The following is a 21,759-nucleotide window of genomic DNA, read 5'->3' on the forward strand; positions in this document are numbered from 1 at the left end:
AAAATAAAAGCGCAAGCTCTGTCAGTTTTGATAAATATGACTTAATAAAATGCAGTTAGTAGAATTTTTTTCATTAGGACATTTCCTTAACGATGTCATTTAGCCTGACTTTTATTCTGTATTATTCAAAAGAATGTCAAAAAATGTTCGTAAGTAAGGGTTTTATTTTGAAAGTTGTGACCGGAAATCGTATCTTTCATTCTGGCTAGCTTGTCACTGGCCAGAGTAGCTAAGGCGGAAAGCGTCCGGGACAAGCTAGAAGAACATCATGTAGTTTTTCTCGGGATATGTGAATTTAAAGACTCCTGGATCAACTTAGGCTTTTGTCGCCCTCCTTCTCGACCACCTGGAAACTGATCTGTGTTTTCAACATCCAACCGACATCATGTTCCTGCGCGGATCTAAAAAGCGACGGTCCAACCGCTCGGTAAGTGTGTGTTTTGTGCCATACCTTTCGACATGACTTTCACGAGTCTGTAAGTACATTAACGGGTTATATTACCCTTTTATGACACTACATATAATTTCGGAACAACTTCCACCCTTTGAAGAATTTGTCTGCTTCATTGTAAAAGTAGACTACCAGGCTGTTCAAGTCAAACACAGAAAACAACCCAAGTGCGACCATCATGTCCCACCTTTACCTGGCTTTTGAGACGGTGAATAGTTTTTGAGTGAAAATGGCCTGTTTCTTCATTTGCACTTTCTGGCCCATACTACTGTATATGGTTTAAGTATTCTCTGTACCAAAAAGTCCTACATTCTTTGTTTCGTGAGTCATTCCGGGCGTCCCGGGTGAGGACCGGACAAACTACGTCATAGAAATTTACCTGAGCAGGTTGGGAAGTGGTAGCTGTAACTTGAACATGCTTCTACTTTTGTCATGTTTTGATAATAACAACAATTAACTCTGTGCTAGGTTATGTTCCCAATTGTATATGGTCAGGTTACTGACTGTACCAACTCCAGCTTGTTTCCAAACCAGGCTCTTTGTGTCACAGTTAGTCATGAAACATCTGGCTCTTCAGCAGACCTGGAACATATCCAAGCAGTAACTGTGAATCCCTCTGTAATTATACCAGGCAAAAATTCACATACTAAAGTGCGTCTACACACAGGTCTCAATAACAGACCATAAACCTATTCAACTTTTTCTGCACTAAAATCCTATGTTAGTAACTTTGCATGTGAGTTAATATAGTGTTTGCAATACACAGGCTATACAATTTAGCTGTGACAGATCCTTTGCCTGAACCCTACTGTATAAGTGCTGTTACAGTAATTAAACACTGAGCATGACTATGTCCAGCTATGGTCACTGCTCAAGTATGCATGAGATTATTTAACACGACTAGGCCAGAAAGTAGCAACACTCTTAATGAAAACCATCAATATTGTTTGCAAGACTTCCTTACATCAGCTTGAAAAAGTGGATTTTGAATCATGTTACAATGTTACAATTACAGTCCATAATAATACATTAACTTAAGAATACGATCACTGCTCTGAGACCAGTTGGACTATTTTGTCGTAGTGAAGTTTGCATGGTTTTGTGCAGAGATCCCCATTTCCCAGAGGTTTAATAGTGCAAAGTGTATCATAATCACTAGTGTAATATACACACAGTTCATGTGGTGTTTCTCACAAACTTTGCAAGTTACATGGTCCTTAAAATCATGTGTAGATTATTGAGAGTGTGTGTGAGGTGTAGATTAGATAAGAGCTTCATCATCCTTTCCCTACTATTTATTTTATTTTTATTACACTTTAATATCACAAGTAAGATCGCAAATATGCTGCAATATTAATGCACCATATAGCCTTTGCATAGTGTTGTGAAACTACCAGGATTTGTTGAGTCCACAAACTTCATAAATTGTTGGCCTAGAATATAGTAGATCCTACATATATGAGGAGGCCAACTTTGGACGCCATATGAAGCTCATCATCAAGTCAAGTCATACCCATACAGAATTTTTAAATAATCCTAAATCCGTGCCTGTAACACAACCTAAATACAAAATGTCATTGCTAGACAGTCATTAGTCTAATCAGGTTCAGATTATTTACTATAAGACTTTTTATCAGATGGAGAGACTGCCAAAATACATTTGGATGCAAGATGCTGAGGTAATTGTTTTCCCAAGGCTTCACAGTCAATTCATATGGACATGTTTTACCTATAATATTCACATGCTTAAATGTAGTAACATCTAAGGACAAATCCAATAGCAGAAAACTGAGTTCTAGACTGATCAAATCCAGAATCCTATGATACAACATAAGTCACACAAGTTTACAAAACTCTATGCACTTGTTATGAGCTTGTTATGCATTTCTTTTTTGAATCATATCATAGAAACCTGTACACTGAAACTGGGAAACAGTTTTCGCCAGTGATTTGAGGTGTCTGTACTGTTTCTGTGTGAATATCAGCTCAGGCAATTCCTCTTAGCATCAGATGCCTTTAGATAGAGTGTTGTTGAATTTCTAGCAATTAAACAAAGCTTAACATTGGTAATGGACTCTTCCATTTAAGTCCCCCCACTGGCAACAATTGTCACAGTGGAGAACATTTCAGTTCACTCGCTGTTTGGTAAAGCTGTCCAGTTGACAAACGCTGTCCTTTGAGTTTACCTAAGGAGCAGGAAACAGTGAACCATAAACCATAAGAGAAACAAGACTTGTTGCGTCAAAGAGGGAGAATTTGGAGATGCTTGGCCTGCAGGTTGTATGTTTGATCTTGTCCGGTGAGGAGAGATGCATCTACCCAGCATGCCGAGGCAGCAAAGGCCCCTGACCCCTGACCTCTCCTGTTAATGTTTAACCCCTCAAACACCACAACACTGTGGTGTGGAGCAGAGCTCAAATGACTCATTTCCTTCTCTGATTCAAGTTAATGTATGTCATGAACTGTCAGTGTTAAAGTATTGAAAATTATCTTTCCTCAGTAGTAGTGAATAAAGAGCTTTACTCAAACCTGGGGAGCACCAGTGTGGTCGTAATGAAAGCTATTGGCTGTATGAATTATCTATTCTCTCCTGTTAGTGTAAGTAATCCCTGACTGCCAGTGCAGTCGCTTGCTGATGCCAGATAACAAAGCTGGAAAACTGTCAGTTTGTCCATTACCTGGTTACCTTGCTACCTTGGTAGCAAGAAAGAGCTCAAGCAAACCGAGTCAGCGCCACGTGATTAAACCCTACACCCACTTAGTGAAAACAAAAGAGCTGATATGAAAAGTCTGACGCCGTCGTAAGTGTGAGCATGTGAGCTAATGTGAACTTGAATGTAGGCTACTATTTACTTTCCCCACGCTTAGTTTAGAAGAAACTTCCTATACCACCACTCCCATCACATCCTTCACTCCCAACACAATAGGCTAACCCCATTGTTGGGCCACAAACTTGACGCATTATCTTTTGTGGAAAGGTGAAAGGAAACACACATGAAACCCGCAAGTCTCTGTGCAGCCTTGACATGTAGGACACTGTCATGATAAGGAAATGTAAAACTAACCGGCAGGTGCCAATGTTCAAGGCTGAAAGTTGGAAGTATTTACAAGACTTTCTTTTTCAAAACACACCTAGGAGAAAATCAGGTTCATACCCTCTGAAATTCACCTCCAGTGTATTTTAACAAGTAGAGGAGGATAGTGTGGAGGACCCAGGAATATGACGACAGCTTTTTCAGTTCAAGTTTTTTCCGTCTCATAATGTCGCTTGCCTTTGTGATCACATGGAGCGAACATCTCCCGTCTGTAATCACTATGCAGTGTTAATTAGAACCAGCTTGACGGGTTTTTTATGCATCTCAGGATCTGTTTACAGATCAGACCGTCTCCATGTCTCCCTTTTTTTTCCAGAGTGAAATTGGCCTCATTGGAAGGAGTTTGAATTGTCTCACTTTTATTGAATGGTGTGAACATTATTCAGCGTGTTCTCATGAAATACATACTCATTATTTCACTTAAGGGTCACCCACGCATAAATTAGTAAGTGCTTTGCTGTCTCTTCCCACTAAATGCTTCAAGTAAATTTGAGCCTTTCCTCAGGATTCCTAATCCTCCTCTTCTCATTACATCGTGATTGTGCCCCTGCCTAACTCTTTCTCTTAATTACTGTCTTTCCTAAATTGAATGAGCATCCATGCTTTGTTGAGATGCATTGTTGCACAAGTCAAGTTAGGGATCATCAGCGGCGTGGCAGAGGAGGTTGAGGCTTCACTGTTTGTTTAAACTTGTGTTATGACTGACAGCATTCCCCAAAGAGCAAATAAGTATGTGTGTCAAAGAATGTGCAAATTTGCTCAAAGTGATGTTTCACAAGTTCAGGGGCAGCCGACCTCTGACATCAGCTGCTCTGGTATCTCTTGTCACCACTGGCATTCAGGATTTTCCCTCTAGCTCTCAATATTGATGATTGGAAACAGGAAAAATTGCTTCTTGAAAAGTATAATCCAGGAAGCAGAATGAAATCATATTATTTGGATGTATTTTCTGTTTGTAGATGTGTTTGTAAATAGATTTTTAGACGCGGCTTTCAAAAAGAAGTAGTGACTACGGGTCCCCAGAGTGGCCAGTTTAGGTGGATTGTTTGTGAACTGCTATAACATTTTGTGCACTAAAAAATGGACTGTTCTGCTAAAGGGATACGTCACTTTTAAGGTGCATCTGCAGTGCGTGAGTGGATGAAGATGAGAATGAAAGGCTGAACATATGAATAAAGTGTTGTTTCATTTTTTTTACTGTATGAGTGGACAGTGAGTAACACGCTGTAGGAGTGTAAACTGTAAAAGTGTAAAAGTGTTCTTATTCTGCAGCTGTTGTTCATTCTCTATAATCTCAGTAAATACATGTAATATTTATCGGATAGTGAATGCTGTGCTCTAGGTGTACAGACCCACACTGGTGTTAAATGTACTGGACTTTTCTCCTCTGTGCCCCCCCAGAGTCAGTCACCATCATGTCAGTCTGACGGCTCAGGAACTCCTACCTAATGAAGTAGCAACTGAAAGGTCCGGTCACCCAGAAATAATTTGTACGCTCCATTTACCCCATCTTGTCACGTTTTATACCTGTGTCTGTTCAGATGAATCAGACTGGTGATTAATATGGCAGTGGGGCTCAAGTCAAACCCCACTGTGGGTCTGTGTGTTGTCTCACATGCGAGAGTGTGTGACATTGTGTTAAATGACATTGCAGGTGATAAAGCAGCATGTGAATTATACCATAGTGTGGAAATATTCAGGACCAACTTGCTCCTGCTGTTACTAAACTGCATATAGACATTGCAAATATCCTTACATCTCCACCCTGGAGCCATTTACAGAATATCTCAAACTAAATTACTGTGGCAAACATTCTCTATGGTGCAAGCTTAATATAATCACATAAAGGGAAAACTCATCTTGCTTTATTATGCTACATGCTATTTACATAATCCTGTTCAGGTGACTTTGACATTACTGTAGTGTAACATTTTCAGTAATACGAGAAAGAGCAACATAATGATAATTGCTCCTAGTTCACGTATCCATGGTTTCTGAATGCATTAGTAGAGTCCTTTCAGCCTGTAAAATGTTATCAGAGAGATAAGCAAAGCAAACTCAATGTTGCCCCTAATAGCAGTAATGCATTGCAGTTAATGAACATGTACTAACCAACAAAGTTAAATGACTGTAGGACTTTAACCATTATAACCTCAGATAAAATTCCAATAAAAACTCCAAATGGGAAAACAGGCTCGACATGAATGCTAGATAGTTAGATGCATTTTCCTTATGAGCTGCATGTGGTTGGAAAATAAAGATCAAAACCGCTGAGCAGGTATGCACAGGTACCTGCCTACCATATCGCATGTCTTCAGTTTATTGGTTTGCTTGTTAAAGTTAGTCTGTGTCCGTGTGTGCGCTTGCAAGTATTAGGCCTGTGTATCTTCATGTGCATTTGTTCATGCAAGAGCAAAGATTGTGTCACTGAATGAAAGGGTTTTGACCATGCTATCATTCTTCAAGACCTTGCCAAAACAGCAGGGATCACTAGTTGAGGTAAACAGTTTCTCTCTGCAACAGGAGCCTCTTGTTCACTCATGACAGTGGAGTGGAAATGCAGCCTATAACCTCACAGAATAAATCCCACCACAGGAAAAAGACACTGAGATAGGACTACATAGTTAAAAATGCCTTTACCAAGCAAGAAAAGATCCAGCGATCGACACAGACACTTCTTTGCTCTCAACAACAATCTCTTTTCAGAGTTAGGAGAGGTAGAGTGACGGCATCAGAGGAAAGGAAAGTGGAGACAGAGAGACTGCATGGAGAGGGAAAGGGTGCAGCTCTCATCCTGTGTCTGCTTCCTTCCTCTCATCTCTAAAAAGAGGCCTGCGTCTGCATAGACACACACTCACACACACACACACACACACACACACTATAGGCTCCAGGAACACAAGTAGAAGTCAGACATGAGGTAGTTGGTTTAGTGCTAAGCCGTTCAGTTGCTATTGGCCAAGTCAGATGCAATGCTCAGCACTTTTGGCAAAAGGGATTTTGGGGATTTTTCCCCCCCCTCATCATATATCCCATCATTCAGCTTTAAAAAAACACACGTACAATATAACATTCCTCAAACTCACAGTTGAGTCGGACCGTGAGGCTGAGCTAGGGGACTGGTCTCATACTCGCGGGTTTCCTTGGGGGTTAATTGCGTCAAATGGAGGGGAGCAATTTGGATCTGTCACGTCTGTTGGCATTCAGCAGGTTGTCTAACACACACTGACTGCAGGACTTTGTTTTCATTCATTACTGTGTTGAGTAGTGATGTGAACACTCATCGGGAGCTGCAGTGTTTGGTCTGGGTCCAGAATCCAGAGGTTTTTCAGGAGAGTTTACATTCAGCTGTACATGAGTTGTAAGCAATCATGCTACGAGTAAGCAAAGAATCACATTTGAACGCAATGCTCAGAAGTGTATGCAAACTAACCAATCACCACCAGTGTTGTGATTTTTGCATGATTCACAAGCTGTGTTAAATGCAAAGACTTGTCTACACAGGAATTATATATTATGCAACCAGACTGTAACGCTGCATATCTCTGCTAGTTCAAACATACCTATAATGTAGGATGGAGGGGGATTTTTATATATTGTGGGGAGATACATAAATTAACTCTACTTGCCATAGAGTAATCTGTTGGAAATCTATACAGCGCATACTCCACCCCAAACGCTATGGAACAAATGGCTGTGGGGGTCGACTCTAAGCCCATTCTGCTCGTGGCTTAAGTGGAATCAACACACAGTTACGATATGATGCTGTTGGAATTTCTCAGGCCATGTATAGTAAATACTGTATGTGCCGTCTGTATTATTTAACCTGATTGTCATGTGCCAAGTAAGGACGACGTTGCATGGCGAACCGTGTGAGTTGAAGCTACTTTGTGTTGTTTCCAGCAGGAGGAAGAGGACCCCGACAGAGGGCAGCCCTGTATGCGCTGTGGAGACCAGTGCCCCGGCTTCCGTGTGCATGGCTGGAGGTACGAACTGCAGGCACCGCTTGCTACCTTCACAGGAAATGTTTGTCTCGTATGTCCAGCTTCGGTAGGATCACAGTCTCCTGCTGCTTTTTGGATCTCATGTGCAACCGCTGTTATATAGACAACAGATACTTAGAAGCAATGCCCAAGATCAACTTTTTGGCTCATCTGCCAAGGGCTGGTAAACTAAGAAAATGTACTTGCCAAGAATAATTTTTACCAGGCAAATGAATTAATGACATTAGGTTACAATTTTCTTTGAAATATGACCTACCCTAAATGTGTCAGTCCTACCTGTTTTAAGTGCCATTTCATGTACAGAGATAGGTACTGTGTGAGTAGAATTGGAGTTGTAATTTAAACTTGCTCACTCACTTAAACAATGGATGTTCTTTGTCTCAGTCTTGATTTTGTTCTATTTAGTGGCCTCACACCTGGGTTTCTACTAACATGAGGCTAGCTAAACATCCAGGCAGTGTAGAAACAGGAGGGAAAAGTCTGCTGAAGGTGCTACCGCTTTGTGTAGAGCCAGCCTAACAGTCTGCCAATTAACAGCCTAATTCAGAGATTGATACAGAGCCATTGTTTTGCTTTGATTTGATTGGCTCACAAGTGTACAGTGGTCAGCAGGGACAAAGTTTGAAACAGGCAAAGACTAAAAACTGTGTATAACTGAGGCAGAAGTTTTACTGGCATTTGGTGTTTGGTGGGTGTTAATTTCGTACCCTGCTTACTTAGTGTAATGAGTGTATATGAGAATCTAAATTGATTGATCTCGGGTTGAAAAATGCATTTGCACTGTGTGTGTGTATATCTGCACGTGTCCCAGGAAGGACGGAAACATTACCGCTATTGGAAATCAGATTAACTGTCAGCTGTGTACATGATGAGGACAGATATACACTGACAGACAACAAACACGATGCAGCCAGGACACCACATGATATACACACTACTGACTGTGTAGGAGCAAGGTCATAAAGAATCGAGGCTATAGACGCATTAAGCCCCGACAGCAGTTACGGCAGCTGCATTTTGTTTTAGTTGACATTATCTTCATGGGAAAACATGAGCACTATAGGGCAAAAGGATTACCAGTAGTCATCCTGCGACTTATATGCCCTAGGCTAGCCATAGTGTTGTGAACTTTTGATCGGGTCAGGTTAAGTACACACACACACCCACACACACACGGATGGAGAGAGAGAGCTTGATATTAAGCCTCTTCCTACTGAATGTCACCGTGCAGAATGCCATCATTCACACTGAAAGTAGGGTGATACGGTGCGTTTACTGACCAGGAGGCCTTCTAGGTGAAAAGCATTGTGCGGCTCGATATTACAAATCATTTTCTTCATATAAATCTTGATTTTAGGCATTTGCACTTCAGCTGTGTGAAATGGTGTGTGTTCATCTGGAACAAATTCTTATGGAAACAAGGGGAATTCCACTGGGCTCAAGGGTGAGCCTCGGTGTCTCCTATGATGTATGTATTGTGTCTCTGAGTATTTAGAGAGGGTTTTTGGAGCTCTAGAAATCTCTGTAGCAAAATGACTTACAATTCTTGTTAATCCTGATTTTCACTAAAGCACTGAGCCCCTGCCTATTTGCGTCTTTCATCAGCGCTGTCAGATGCCCTCCTGAACAACAATTTGTTTTCTCCTCTTGAGTGGGGTTTTGGCCCGCTTTTATTTGAGCCCTCTTCTCTCCCCTCTCCCTCCTTTAGTCCTTTAGTTTATATCCAGCCGGCTGGGTCTCTTGGTTAGTCTTAATCCTGTCCATCACGTTAATAAGATTAGGCCTTACTGCTGTGATAGGGCCCTAACCCTCTCCACCACTCCATACCTCCCTCCTTCTCACTCACTCTCCCCCCTCTTATCCATCGCACGCTTGCTTTTCCTTTTCAGATGTAATTTTTGCACTTCCTCAAATATTCATGGATAAAATAAAAGACAAAGTGGAAATTTTCATGCCATAATACCTGCATTACATTGTTATACCAAAGTGTTGTGCAGCATTTAATTTCCAAACTAATTAATTATCTCTTTCCTTATTTATCACCTATTACAGTGAGCTGCAAATATTCACTATTTCAGAAGAAAAAAGCTTTATCATAACAGATTCTATATATTGTTCATTACATTTTTTTCACTTGACTCAAATAATGTCGTGATTAGGGGTTCCAGCCCCTGAGTTAAAGGTTTTACACACAGCTTGATGAAAGAAGAAAGGAGGGAGCAAGACAGATTCCTGGGTTACGAATGCTGCATACACAAACACAGATGGGCGCTGCAGGGCTGAAGCCAACCGTGGCTTGGTGATTGAGAGAATAAAACAACAGGCACAGGAAATGCATTCTTTACGCAGCCAAAAGACTGTAATTGTATCTTGCCTTATCCAGTTCTGGTCCCTCTATTCAGGTCAAGACAAAAAGCTTAGAAGTTGGGGTGTAATCTAAAACATGTGTGCTGCACTGTACCTCAGACAGTCATACTCCAGCACACTCCGGTGTAAGCCTAGGCTATCTACTCATCCATTTGTTTACAGTATATGTTAATCTGCGTAGCGCTAACTCTAAGCTGTTGTCTATTTAGGTTTTTAGATGATACTATGGCAGGAGGACAGAGCTGAAACGACTTTTCAGTGAGGTGACAAAGGGAAACATCTTGTTTAAACGTCTGCAGGAGAGTGAGCGACGTGTTGCCGGGGGAGACTGATTAAATGACTGAGATTTATGGGGGTCAGCGTTTAAGACCCCAGAGTCCGCCGCAAATCGCATCTTCCTTAATAACCCATTCAGAGTCACACCTTCCCCGCCGGAGAGGAGCAGCCAAGTGACCGTAAGCTCAGCTGCTGATGCTCGCTGAGAGGGAAGTGATCCATCTTCGGCCTGTGGTTTCTCAGACAGAGTTTATAAGCTGAGGTTGGGGGGCAGATGGCTCCTCCGCTGCCCAGCAGAGGAAGAATTGAGTTACTTCTGACCCGCAGGTCCCCGCCACGCTTCAAAAGTGTTCGAAATCGCCACCGCTATTAGTCGGGGTGGCCATGCGGCGATTACTCAGTTACTAATTAGTGGCAGAGTGTTATAGGACCAGGTCCATCTGTTTCATAGAACCAGATCTAAGCAGGGCTTCACAATAACCGCTCCAATCAGCTGCAGTTATAGCTCATCACACCAGCAGCATATCTGAACCAGACCTTGCTGCTGTTACACTGGATCCCACAGCAGTGTTAGTGACTGTGCACCAGCCTATATAAATATATATTATAATATATATAATATATATGAAAATGGTGGTATAGACCGGCTCTGTGAATGTTAAGTTGTCTTAAAACTGCATGACCCACTATTAATCACCATTAGTGCCAATTGTTGAATCTGATGCTGCGGCAGTTGAGTTGTGTTACTTGAAAGATTTTTTTTGGCAGAAATAACAGAGATGAGAAGACCAGGGAGGCAAAGAAGAGAAAGATAAGTGACTGACAGGCAAGTAGGGTTAACAAGACTCCAGGGACAAAGGGTCTTTTCTAGCAGAAACGTCCTGATTGACATTTATCCCTGAGTGACTGGCAAAGCGGTCAGATGAGCTGGTATGAGTTGAGACTTCTGTTGTGCCTTCACTGTGACTAAGAGTCACGCTGTCTGCTTGATATTTCACTAGAGACACTTTGTAGTCATGCATGCCCATCTTGATCACATAATAAGCCATACTGCATGGCATTGCTCATAGGCTCAAAGTCTGCTCCAGTTATTTCTAGGATTAAGAATTGCATCAAAGCAACAAAGGTCCATCTGTTGTGAATCAAGTTACTGCGGTCTGGTCAGAAAAGAATAAGATATAGTGGGTTTACTCTTTGATTTTCTCTTGGACTCTGGTGTTTCAGATTGATAACTTCAAAGGCGGTGTGAGTATATTGTAGGACTTACTTGCAGTGTGTATTAGAAAAGTCTGTTGCCTGTGTACACCAGCTTATCTTAAGTCAATTTTGGAATCACATGAGCATGTGTGTACCCTCAAAACGGTGTTTGCATTTGCTGTAGTGCATGGTTGTGTTCAGTGTGGTGAAGCCACCTATTGTTTGGTCCCACTCTATCAGCATGGAAGAGGTGGGAGTCAAGGGGGGGGGGGGGGGGGGGGCATTGAAAAGAGACGCACAGACAGAGAAATTACCACATGGAGAGGAGCTGCCTTACAACATCCTGCTCTTACTGACAGACAGCCAGCAGGCAGGAACCACTATGTGGCTGTCGGGTGCAAACCTTAACAGTTTCAGTGGAACGCCAGTCTGGATGGGACAGTGTCAACAGGACAACATGGACTAATTTGTGATGATAACAACAGGTAATGAAGCCACCATATTTTGCTAATCTCTGTGGGCAAGTGTGAGACTTGATGTTCATGTACAGGTAGTTTTGTTACTTGTTTCAACTGTTTGCTGCCTTAAATACGTTGCCTATGTGGTATTTTCATGCAGGACTCACATTCCACACTGTGCTGCACTTTGAAAAAGACTAAGTTTGACAGTAGGCTAATATATTAGTGACTGAACTCAGTTCCCTTCTGGGATCCAGGGCCGGGGCTAATGGGAGTTTTAATGTATGCCAAAATGGCAGCTAAAATCCACACAGCCAAGGCTAATTAAGGCTGTGGTAGTTCCAAAAGTTAAAATCATCTTATTTAGCTCAATGGGTGTGAGTGCCATATGTGGGGGTGTAGTTACAATATTTAGTTCATATTTATCTGTGTACAGCATTACAGAGGCCTTTCAAAAGCCTTCTCAGCATGACAGAGCAGGATCCCTGTTGGGAGGCTGTCCTGCCTCTTAGCATCCTCCATCAGTCTGCTTTACATGGGGGATTATCTGTAGCCAGTATAGTCCCTGTTTACACAAACAAAAAGAAAAATACATCAACAACAACAACAGAGGCAGCAGTCTTGCAGCAACAGTGCTTCGGTCCAGCAAGTTACGATGTAACCAGGAGTTCAGAGGCAGATCATGATTTCCTGTCCAAAACAGCATCTGCTGTGTCTCCTGCTAATGACAAGCATGGCAGGTTGTGGATTTAGCGTAGCACAAAAAACTTTCTCATGTCTTGGCTTTTATTTCTCCAACCAGCATAGCTCTGTTATACACAAATATTGTAGGAAACCAGAAATAAATTCCTTTTGTGTGTGCACTTTTGTTTTGACCGTTGCACTCCTTACCAAAAGCTGCTTGTAATGTTGCTGTTTCAAAAATGTAAGCTCTTAGTCCCCCAAAATGAAATCGGAGGGACTGCGATTTGGTCTCCATCCCTTTGTCTATTCGTCTGTCAAATGTGATGTTTCAGACACCACTGGTCTGATCTTGACGGCTGTTTGGGAAATTATGCAATTATGCACACCAAATTGTACTGATTGGCCCAAGGGGCCACTATAAGTACAAGTCAAATTAAAATTTTTAACAAGCCATATCTCCTGAAATTTGCTGCACATATCCAGCTGTCCTTGCTCTACAAATTTGCCTCCAGGACAGTGTATGCTAGATTTGATTTTCCACCATTTTGAATGTCTTGAAAAGTTTTCCCTCTAAGTCTTTTTAATTTTTGGACCTGTCAACACCAAACTTGGTACATAGCCTGAGGAGTCATAGCCTAGATACACCAATAATACATCAGTGATGATGACTCAAAAAGTTGGAGAGGGCAGGACTCGGCATGACAGGGCTTGGTAAATTGCAGTGTAAAAAGTTATGGTTCAAAAATGTAGGGCTATTAAGTCTACTGTACTCAAGACTACACAACCTACTTTTTAAAGAAAAAAACAGGGAGGATCATCCTCCTTATCTTCTATGGAAATGTCTACCCTGAGCTATACAACATATAATATACAGTACACTCTCTACTATACATTTACACATATACTATTAATGGGGAGGTATTGCTGCTTGTAGTTGCTGATTTGCTCAAGAGGAGACTGTATCATCTGTGGGGTCGACATGTTTACTGTTGCCTTGTACTTGTGTTGAGTCGCTCTGGATAAGATTTACACACATTTAATGCACTGTTGGCATGTACACTAACCAGGCTTCAATCCAGCTTCAGCCCTAATGGCAAGATATCTGGAAACGAGCCAGAAAAAAACAAAAGAGAAACATATGGGCTTATACTCTCATGAATACTTTCTTGCCCAAAACTCATTCAAAATGGCTCTTTGTCATGTCTTAATTACTATAGGTTGCATGTGAGACTTGGCAGCTGCTGGTGATTATGTCCCTGTTAGGAAGGATACTGGTGGAGGGTGCTGGTGGAGGGTGCTGGTGGAGGCGATGTACATCTGTATAGAAAGGTCTAGTTGTCACTGCATGCTGCTTTGCCATCTGCACCATCGTGCCAGGTCTCCTGCTGTCTCCCCTGCCCACTTACATAGGCATGCATGCTGCGGCCCCCTCCCCCCTCCACACACACACACACACACACACACAGACATACACATACAAATAGACATACACAAACACAGCTGGGGCCGGATTCTTGCCAGCATGGCTTACCCTAAGCTGAGTTACTGTGTTTACTATTATTTATATTGGTCCTACCTGCCTGGCAGCCATGGCCATATAAGGGGCCGAGCGAGGACAGCATGCAGCACAGCAGCTCAATACAAGCTGTGTGTTCTCTGTGTTCGGTCTCTCTGTCCTGGGATAGACAAAAGATGTTTGGCACCTCTTGTACCCCATGTCTTGTGTCTGTTTTGTGGTAAACTCGTTGACAATTAACTCACATGCACATACAATTATTTGGAGACTAGTTAGCGACAGGAAGAACACTAGTGCTCACTTAAATTTGAAAGATGGAAGGTAATGAGTTAGGTGGAAGACTTTGTATGAGAGGATTGGAAATTGAGTTCATATGGAGTTTATGAGTGTGTGGGTGTGTGTGTGTGTGTGTGTGTGTGTGTGCGTGCGTGCGTGTGTGTGTGTGTGGGTGTGTGTGTGTGTGTGTGTGTGGCGTTTTGGTGGTGGGGGTTGGGTGTTGAAATAAAGCAGCTTTGTGCCTTATGAACTTGAGCCACAAGTACCAGCTGGCAGGCTGTTATGCAATGACAACAGAGATGCACACACACAGTATATGGTGCATATGGCCACAATGTTGCATCCACACATACATGACACCCCCCCCCTCCACCCCCACCCCCCGCCTCTCTTTGTGTGGGCCCTTTATTCTGACTCCAGCAGTCCCACACACAGACAGTCAGACCCACTGCCAGATTGAGTGTGGTGAGGAGTCAGAGAGGAGGAGGGGGTGGAGGGGGGTAGTATGAGGCAGAGGGAGATTATTTCTCCCATCTTCTCTTCCCTCTCTTAACTGCCGTGGGATTTACGGCCAGGCTTACGTCAGCGACCTCATTTCCTGCTTGGCTGGCGGTGCAGAAAGGTGGTTGGAATGTACTGGTCCTGATGCAGATTTGGTGAGATGTTCGATACTGGATTGATGCTGGCGTAACGCGGACACAAACTGGTCTAGACCTCAACAGCATCAGTGATGGGAATCGGGCTCAAGTTTACTTCAGCTTTGTGCACGCAGTAACACTCCAGATTTTCAGTTTTGACTTTTCCTCAACATTTTGAATGTGCTGGAGATAATCCTGTGTATGTTTGTGTTTTTGTGTTAAATCCTCTCCTGGTGCGACACCTGTTGTTGTATTAGTAATTTTTGGCTGCAGGGAGCCGCTGAGTCAAACTCAAGAATGTCTGTGGGCTGGGTACTGACATCATGTCTCCAACGCAAAGTATGTTCATAAATTATATGACTCCTCACTGTGGGAGTGCCTGTATGAGTGCGGTGTAAAGAGAGAAGGTGCAGCCTCTACTGCATGTCTGTCTTCACTTAGGGAGCCATACTGTTTGTGTTTGATTAAGGAACTGGCTTACAGACAGCTTCTCTTGGGGATGAATTGTGGGGACACACAACTGAATGATCAGCTTACCCTCTTTGCAATAATAATCCTATTTTTAAGATTATTTCTGCATTTCTGCTTTGTTAGGTAGTGCAGGCAGAGAGCGACTGATATACAACAAAAGTCCTGAGCCAGGTTCGAACCACATTGCATAACATTGCGGTATGCACCTTAGTACTTGAAGCACCAGGAGAATCCACCTGTGATATTTTTAGAGTGCCAGTGCATGTCTGACCTCTGATCAGCTCGTATTGTACCTCAGCACAGAAGTATGAAAGTGTGAATCCCAAAGCTGTCCTTGCCTCCACAGGAAGATCTGTGTGCACTGTAAGTGTGTGCGGGAGGAGCATGCCGTGCGCTCGGTGCCGGGCCAGCTGGAAAAGATGATGACGAAGCTGGTCTCCGACTTCCAGAGACACTCCATCTCTGACGACGACTCGGGCTGCGCCTCCGAGGAGTACGCCTGGGTCCCACCTGGGCTCAAGCCCGAACAGGTCACAACCAGCGCACACACAAGACACAAGACACATACATTTGTACTACACAAGCATGTACGATGCACACAGTCACTGCATGGACATGTCCACACATATACTCAAACACTTGCATATGCATGGGAAAGAAAAATAATGAATTCAGTGTTTTAGATTTATAGTAACTGAAAAAAGAAAGCTCTGTACAACATATGATGTTTTTGTCGTTTTTTCTTTTTGTCTTCTCATACAGGTATACCAGTATTTCAGCTGTATACCAGAGGACAGGGTGCCTTATGTGAACAGTCCAGGAGAGAGAAACCGCATCAAACAGCTGCTCCACCAGCTACCAGCCCATGACAGTGAGGTAACACCACTTTTATTGGAGTTTTTATTGGAGTTTGTTGGAGATTGGAGTGTATTGGAGTTTGATTGTCCCAGACCTGGGGCTTCACTACTGCTGTATTATTACAGTGTGGTGATATGGCAGCTTTATACACTCCTTGAATCTTGCAAGTGTACTAGATTGTAGTCATCACATGGCTCAGCATTGTAACAGGACTGCAACAGCTGTAGTTGATCCTTCTTCCTGGCCCTAAGAGGTGAATGTGGTTTATAGATTCTTTCAGCATCCGTATATCAACAAGAGTGTCTGTGTGTTTTCTTCCAGCCCCAATACTGCAACTCTCTGGATGAGGAGGAGAAGAAGGAGCTGCGTCTGTTCAGTCAGCAGAGGAAGAGGGAAAACTTGGGCAGAGGCATCGTCAGACTCTTCCCAGTAACCATGACGGGAGCCATCTGCCAACAGGTAGAGCCGCATGTACAGTTTACATTCAGGGAATTTAGCTGGAAGCTCTGCAGAGTGAAGAGGCTTTAATTCCTAAATCAGAAGCATTAGTGTCCACACAATATATAGTAAGGAGTATTCCTGTGTCTCTGTAATATGTATGTATGCAAGAGCAGGGCTATTAAAAAAAATCAGAGCTACATAGAATTTGAATTTATTTGAGACCGGAGCGATTTCAGGTGCAAGTAGGTGCAGGTATTGCTCAGGGGCCACAATGCTCACTGGGGTGTAATGATCATAGAGCTGCATAAGCAAACTGCTGAGCGAAACTGACACATTAGAGCTTTTTACCATTAGTAAGAGGATACACCATCGAACTTCCTTCCCACTCCACCCTCATCCGCCCACCTCTGATTTTCCAGTGCGGCAGGCAGATCAGCGGCGGGGACATAGCGGTGTTTGCCAGTCGGGCCGGGCAAAGCAGCTGCTGGCACCCTCAGTGTTTCCAGTGCGCCTCCTGCAGCGAGCTGCTGGTCGATCTGATCTACTTCTACCAGGACGGGCAGATCTACTGCGGCCGGCACCACGCTGAGAGGCTCAAGCCCCGCTGCCAGGCCTGCGATGAGGTGACTGTCTGACCCGCTCACCAAGATCTCACCCTGTGTCTCACCAGCAGCATTAGATCACAGCGGGGCCTCTGGGGACACGGCTTAGTAAGAGTCAGAGAGCAGGAAACATATTGATTCCTTTAGCCAGGAGGTAACCTGTGGTTTCCTAATATATCATCATTAAATGAATCATCAGCCCCTGTCAGCGGCTTTACTACTGGCGTATTTCATAATTTCCCCTGATCTCTGCACATTAGAAGTTTGTGGGGAATAAAGCCAACACTTCCCCCTGCTGTCAGCCTCCACTTGTTTTGAATGGCCTCGCTATGTGTGACTTAAGAGATTAGCTGACGTAGTCGACTAATAGATCTGGCACAACTGACCTACAAGAGTTCTTTGGACCCAGACGACAGCTAAGCCTGCAACAGGAGGGCGCAGATAGCATCTTTTTTTTTATATCTTATTAACCCAAATCCTCTGCACTCTTTTTTTTTTTTTTTTTTATGATCGTAACTTGTTTACTTCTCTATCCGTGAAATCATTACGGCTGTGCTGAGCGACCGCTCTTTCGCTCTGTCTCGATTCCAGATCATTCTAGCGGACGAGTGTACGGAAGCAGAGGGGAGACACTGGCACATGAAGCACTTCTGTTGTTTTGAGTGCGAGGCGGCGCTGGGCGGTCAGCGTTACATCATGAGGGAGAGTCGGCCGTACTGCTGCTCCTGCTACGAGTCTCTCTACGCAGAATACTGTGATACCTGCGGAGAACACATAGGTACTGAATTAAGTTTGAAAAGTCTGTGCTTTACTGTGATTTTAGTTCTGAAGTAGGACGAGAAGCAGTGGTAACACATCATTGTAATAAAAAAGACTGCAAATGGTCAAGAAATATTTTATTTTTAATGAATAATAATTAAATGTTATTCTTCTGCCAAGCAATATAGTTCTTGAACAGTAGATAAACAAAGCTAAGTGACATGTAAGTAGTCGTATGATTGATGATTTTTGGTTAGTGCATTAATATTTAAATTAGCTGTTATGCAGCTGTGTGTTTATCATTATTTATTTAGAATGGCTTCAAACATAACTCAGCCAATCTGAGGAACCACTGAGATGCATACATGCTGTATACACACATACTGTAATCATAAAAATACACACATACACATGTCTCTATTATTGTTTGCCCATTTTCAAGTTGTGCAGCTTACACAAATGATATGTGTAATAGTGACATAATTCCCTCTCAGGTATAGACCAGGGCCAGATGACGTACGAGGGCCAACACTGGCACGCCGTGGAGTCGTGTTTCTGCTGCGCCCGCTGTCGACTTCCGCTGCTGGGGCGACCCTTCCTCCCTCGAGGGGGTCTCATCTTCTGCTCCAGGCCCTGTTCGTTGGGCGAGGACCCCGATAACTCAGACTCCTGTGACTCAGCGCTGCAGAGCAGGCCGCCTCAGCACAGACGCTGTGGGACAGCAGAGAAAACCCAGCAGCCACAGCGCGGTTCCCCACAACAGCCACCAGAGGGCGTCAACCCCCCCATAACTCCTGCAAAAGACTGCATTCATACTGCAGTGGAAAACAGAGGTGAATGCGCTGGTGTGGTAGTCAGATGTTATGGAGGTCAAGCATTGAGACAAACTTGACCCAGTGAAAACATGTTTTAGACAGACTTTAAACTATTATTTTCTCTTTATTTCAACACATGTGTCTGCTCTGCTTCTCTCAGGTGTCCACTGCACTACTCCAGTTCAAAATGGAGTTCCTTCACCCAGTGGTCATCCTTTCCCCAGAGGCTCCTTCTCGCCCCTTCCTCACATTCATCTAGGAAACGGCTTAGGGCCATCTTGGCCTGACGACCTGCCACATTACAGTTTACTGCCTGGGGACTGTGGCGTCAAACCTCTAGTCAGTGGTCTTGAGTTCCAGGCAGAGCTAAATGGATATACTGGACACCCGCTAACTAGCATTAACTCCAGAGGAACCTCTACTGCTAAGGACTGTAGGAACTGGGTGGAACGGAGTAGTCAAGTTATGCAAGGTATCAGAAATCACCGAAAGCTCATGTACTTGAATTGCCTAATAGAAAAGAGGTTGCTTCAGTATTCTCATACTGTAACACAAACTTCACATCTCTGTGATGCGCATTAGCCTTGTTGAAATCTGTCCAGGTTTTTGTTGAACAATTAATTCGTACTTATTTTGGCTTTGTTTAACTATAACGTTCCCCCCGTCTCTCTATTCCCAGTGTTTCCTCCCCAGAAAAGCTCCGTGTCACAAGTTAACCACCTCGTTCCACCTGAGTCGCCTCCTCCCCCGCACGCCAACCCCCCCAGCCTCCCGCCGCCGCTGCCCACCAAGTCTCGGGATTTGATGCCCCGGGATTCACCGCCGCCAAGTCTCCCCCAGCCAGAGGACGGACCCTCCGACACTCCCGCACCCCAGTTTTCTCGCAGCGGGACGGCCAGGGTGAGCTTCAGAGAGCCAATCAGCAGCAGCTATTCTGTCGACGAGGATGAGGATGATGACGAAGACGAGAATGAGGAGGAGCGAGCAGAGGGCGAGGAAAACCAGCCAGATGAGGATGAGATGGAGGGCGGTTTTGGACGCAGGTTACACCTACAGAAAGGCATTCCACCTCAGATGGATCTACTGGGTAAGAAAATGCTTTGGACTTACCTTCTGCTTTTGGAGAATTCAACTTAATTAACATAACCTAATTGTCCCTTCTCTCTCAAACCTTTTCCAAACAGACGGATCCTGTTACCACCAGCGCAGTTTGCGGAGAGGGTGGAGCCGTTGCCGCATCCCCTCGGACTCCACCCTCCACCTGGGCACAGAGAGGCGCTTCCGACGCTCCCGGCCCGACCGTCCCCGGCTGGAAACCCTGGACTGGAGAGGCGAGAAGGAGAGGGACAGGGGCCCCGCCAACGCCCCCTCGCTCACCCTCCAGCCGGGCCAGTGCAAACACGAAGACTGTTCCACCTGCTCCTCGTCCTCAGACTCGGAGGAAGAAGGCTTCTTCCTGGGCCAGCCCATACCGCTGCCCCCGCAGCTCCGAAGGCACCAGCCCGAGGAGGGCAAAGACAGAGAGGGAGAAGGGGAGAGGGAGAAGGAGGTGGAGAAAGAGTGGGGGTTGAGAGGCAGCATAAGGCGGAGGAGGGCCCACAGCCTCGGGGCAAAGGACAAAGATAAAAACTGTGCCATCTCCTAACACCAACAACTCCCAACGTAGAAACACAGCGTATTATTTTCTAAATGACTGGGCAAGAGACATTTGTTATGTAAGCCGGCCCTTCATCGCTCTAGACCATTCACTGGAGTTTTCTCACTTCTGTTTTCCAGCTGTTCATCAGGTTTAGGAGGCTAACATAGACTTTGTTGAATCCAATACACCTATGCAGACTTTTCCAAAGGTGGGCTACAGCCATCGTTCCACAGGAGCACAACAACAGACTTCTTAGCAAAGGAAAGCAAAAGAAACCTCAGAAAAGTCACTACCAATAAACAAGATGTGACTGTAGAATGATAATAAACACACAATGTATGAATCATGGTTTGAATTTGTCCGTGTAAAAGTGATAAATGATGAGGTGTTTTTAAAAAATTTTTTACATTCTTGGACTGTTGATGGAATGATTTATGGAGTCCTCATTCAAACACTGTAGTGTGTTTAACAGTAACTGTTGTCAACATGCAGTCAGGTGATCACTGAGTTTACATATTCCCAACAGTCACACATGCAAAGCTGGTGTGTGTGATCATGAACTGGCAGCCCAATTGTTTTCAAGCCCATTCCTCCAACATGGTTTGCAAAAGGAACAACAATTGAGTTATATCTTCTTTCTTATTGTATTTCCACCTTTTCTTCTGTGCTCTTATGTGCAATTTTACATGGCTGTGATGTTATGTTACAGTTATGAATACTAGTTGGCCAAGTATCATGGGATGACTGTGTGATGACAAAAACAAACCATGGTAGTTTTATACTGTGTAAATCAAAAGGATATCTATTTGTGTGCATATTGGAGGGTAACCTATGGTTGTTGTTAGTGTTTGTTGTACAGTCCGCTAAGGAAATACTGCAAAATCTATATGCATTTTTTGAGTCTCTGATCAAAACAAATCTTATTTCTTCAGCTATTTTCATATTCTTGGGTGTAGGTCACTGTTCCTTTTTATTTTGTGGGATAAGACACTATCAAACTGCATTTCCAGAGAGTATGATGGTAGTTTCTGTTTCTCTGATTCTGTAAGACAATTTTATGGAAACATTAAATTTGTCTAAATCGTTTTTCTGTTGTGCTTTATTTTCACACTTATGCCTATTCAACATAGGGCTTTGAAAACCTGGATGAATTATAAATGGTCAGCAATTAGCCATGCAACAACATTGTAAGATTTAGGATTGTTCTCATGA

The 21,759-nt window shown here is 43.7% G+C and overlaps 2 protein-coding genes across 2 annotated transcripts in view; both read left to right on the forward strand.

Annotated features, from left to right (window-relative positions):
- fam110a (family with sequence similarity 110 member A) overlaps positions 1 to 21,759 on the forward strand; it is a 141,791-nt gene that overhangs the window by 116,165 nt on the left and 3,867 nt on the right. The window lies entirely within an intron of this gene.
- prickle3 (prickle homolog 3) lies at positions 238 to 21,605 on the forward strand. Its single transcript, XM_071900190.2, has 11 exons — positions 238 to 427; positions 7,450 to 7,532; positions 15,780 to 15,963; positions 16,196 to 16,309; positions 16,613 to 16,750; positions 17,152 to 17,355; positions 17,926 to 18,112; positions 18,588 to 18,926; positions 19,069 to 19,380; positions 19,588 to 19,995; positions 20,093 to 21,605. The coding sequence occupies exons 1-11, from the start codon at positions 386 to 388 to the stop codon at positions 20,551 to 20,553; spliced, it is 2,472 nt and encodes an 823-aa protein (XP_071756291.2). The 5' UTR covers positions 238 to 385; the 3' UTR covers positions 20,554 to 21,605.

Source organism: Centroberyx gerrardi, chromosome 14 (assembly GCF_048128805.1).
Source record: "Centroberyx gerrardi isolate f3 chromosome 14, fCenGer3.hap1.cur.20231027, whole genome shotgun sequence".
In the NCBI taxonomy this organism is placed as follows: Eukaryota; Metazoa; Chordata; class Actinopteri; order Beryciformes; family Berycidae; genus Centroberyx; species Centroberyx gerrardi.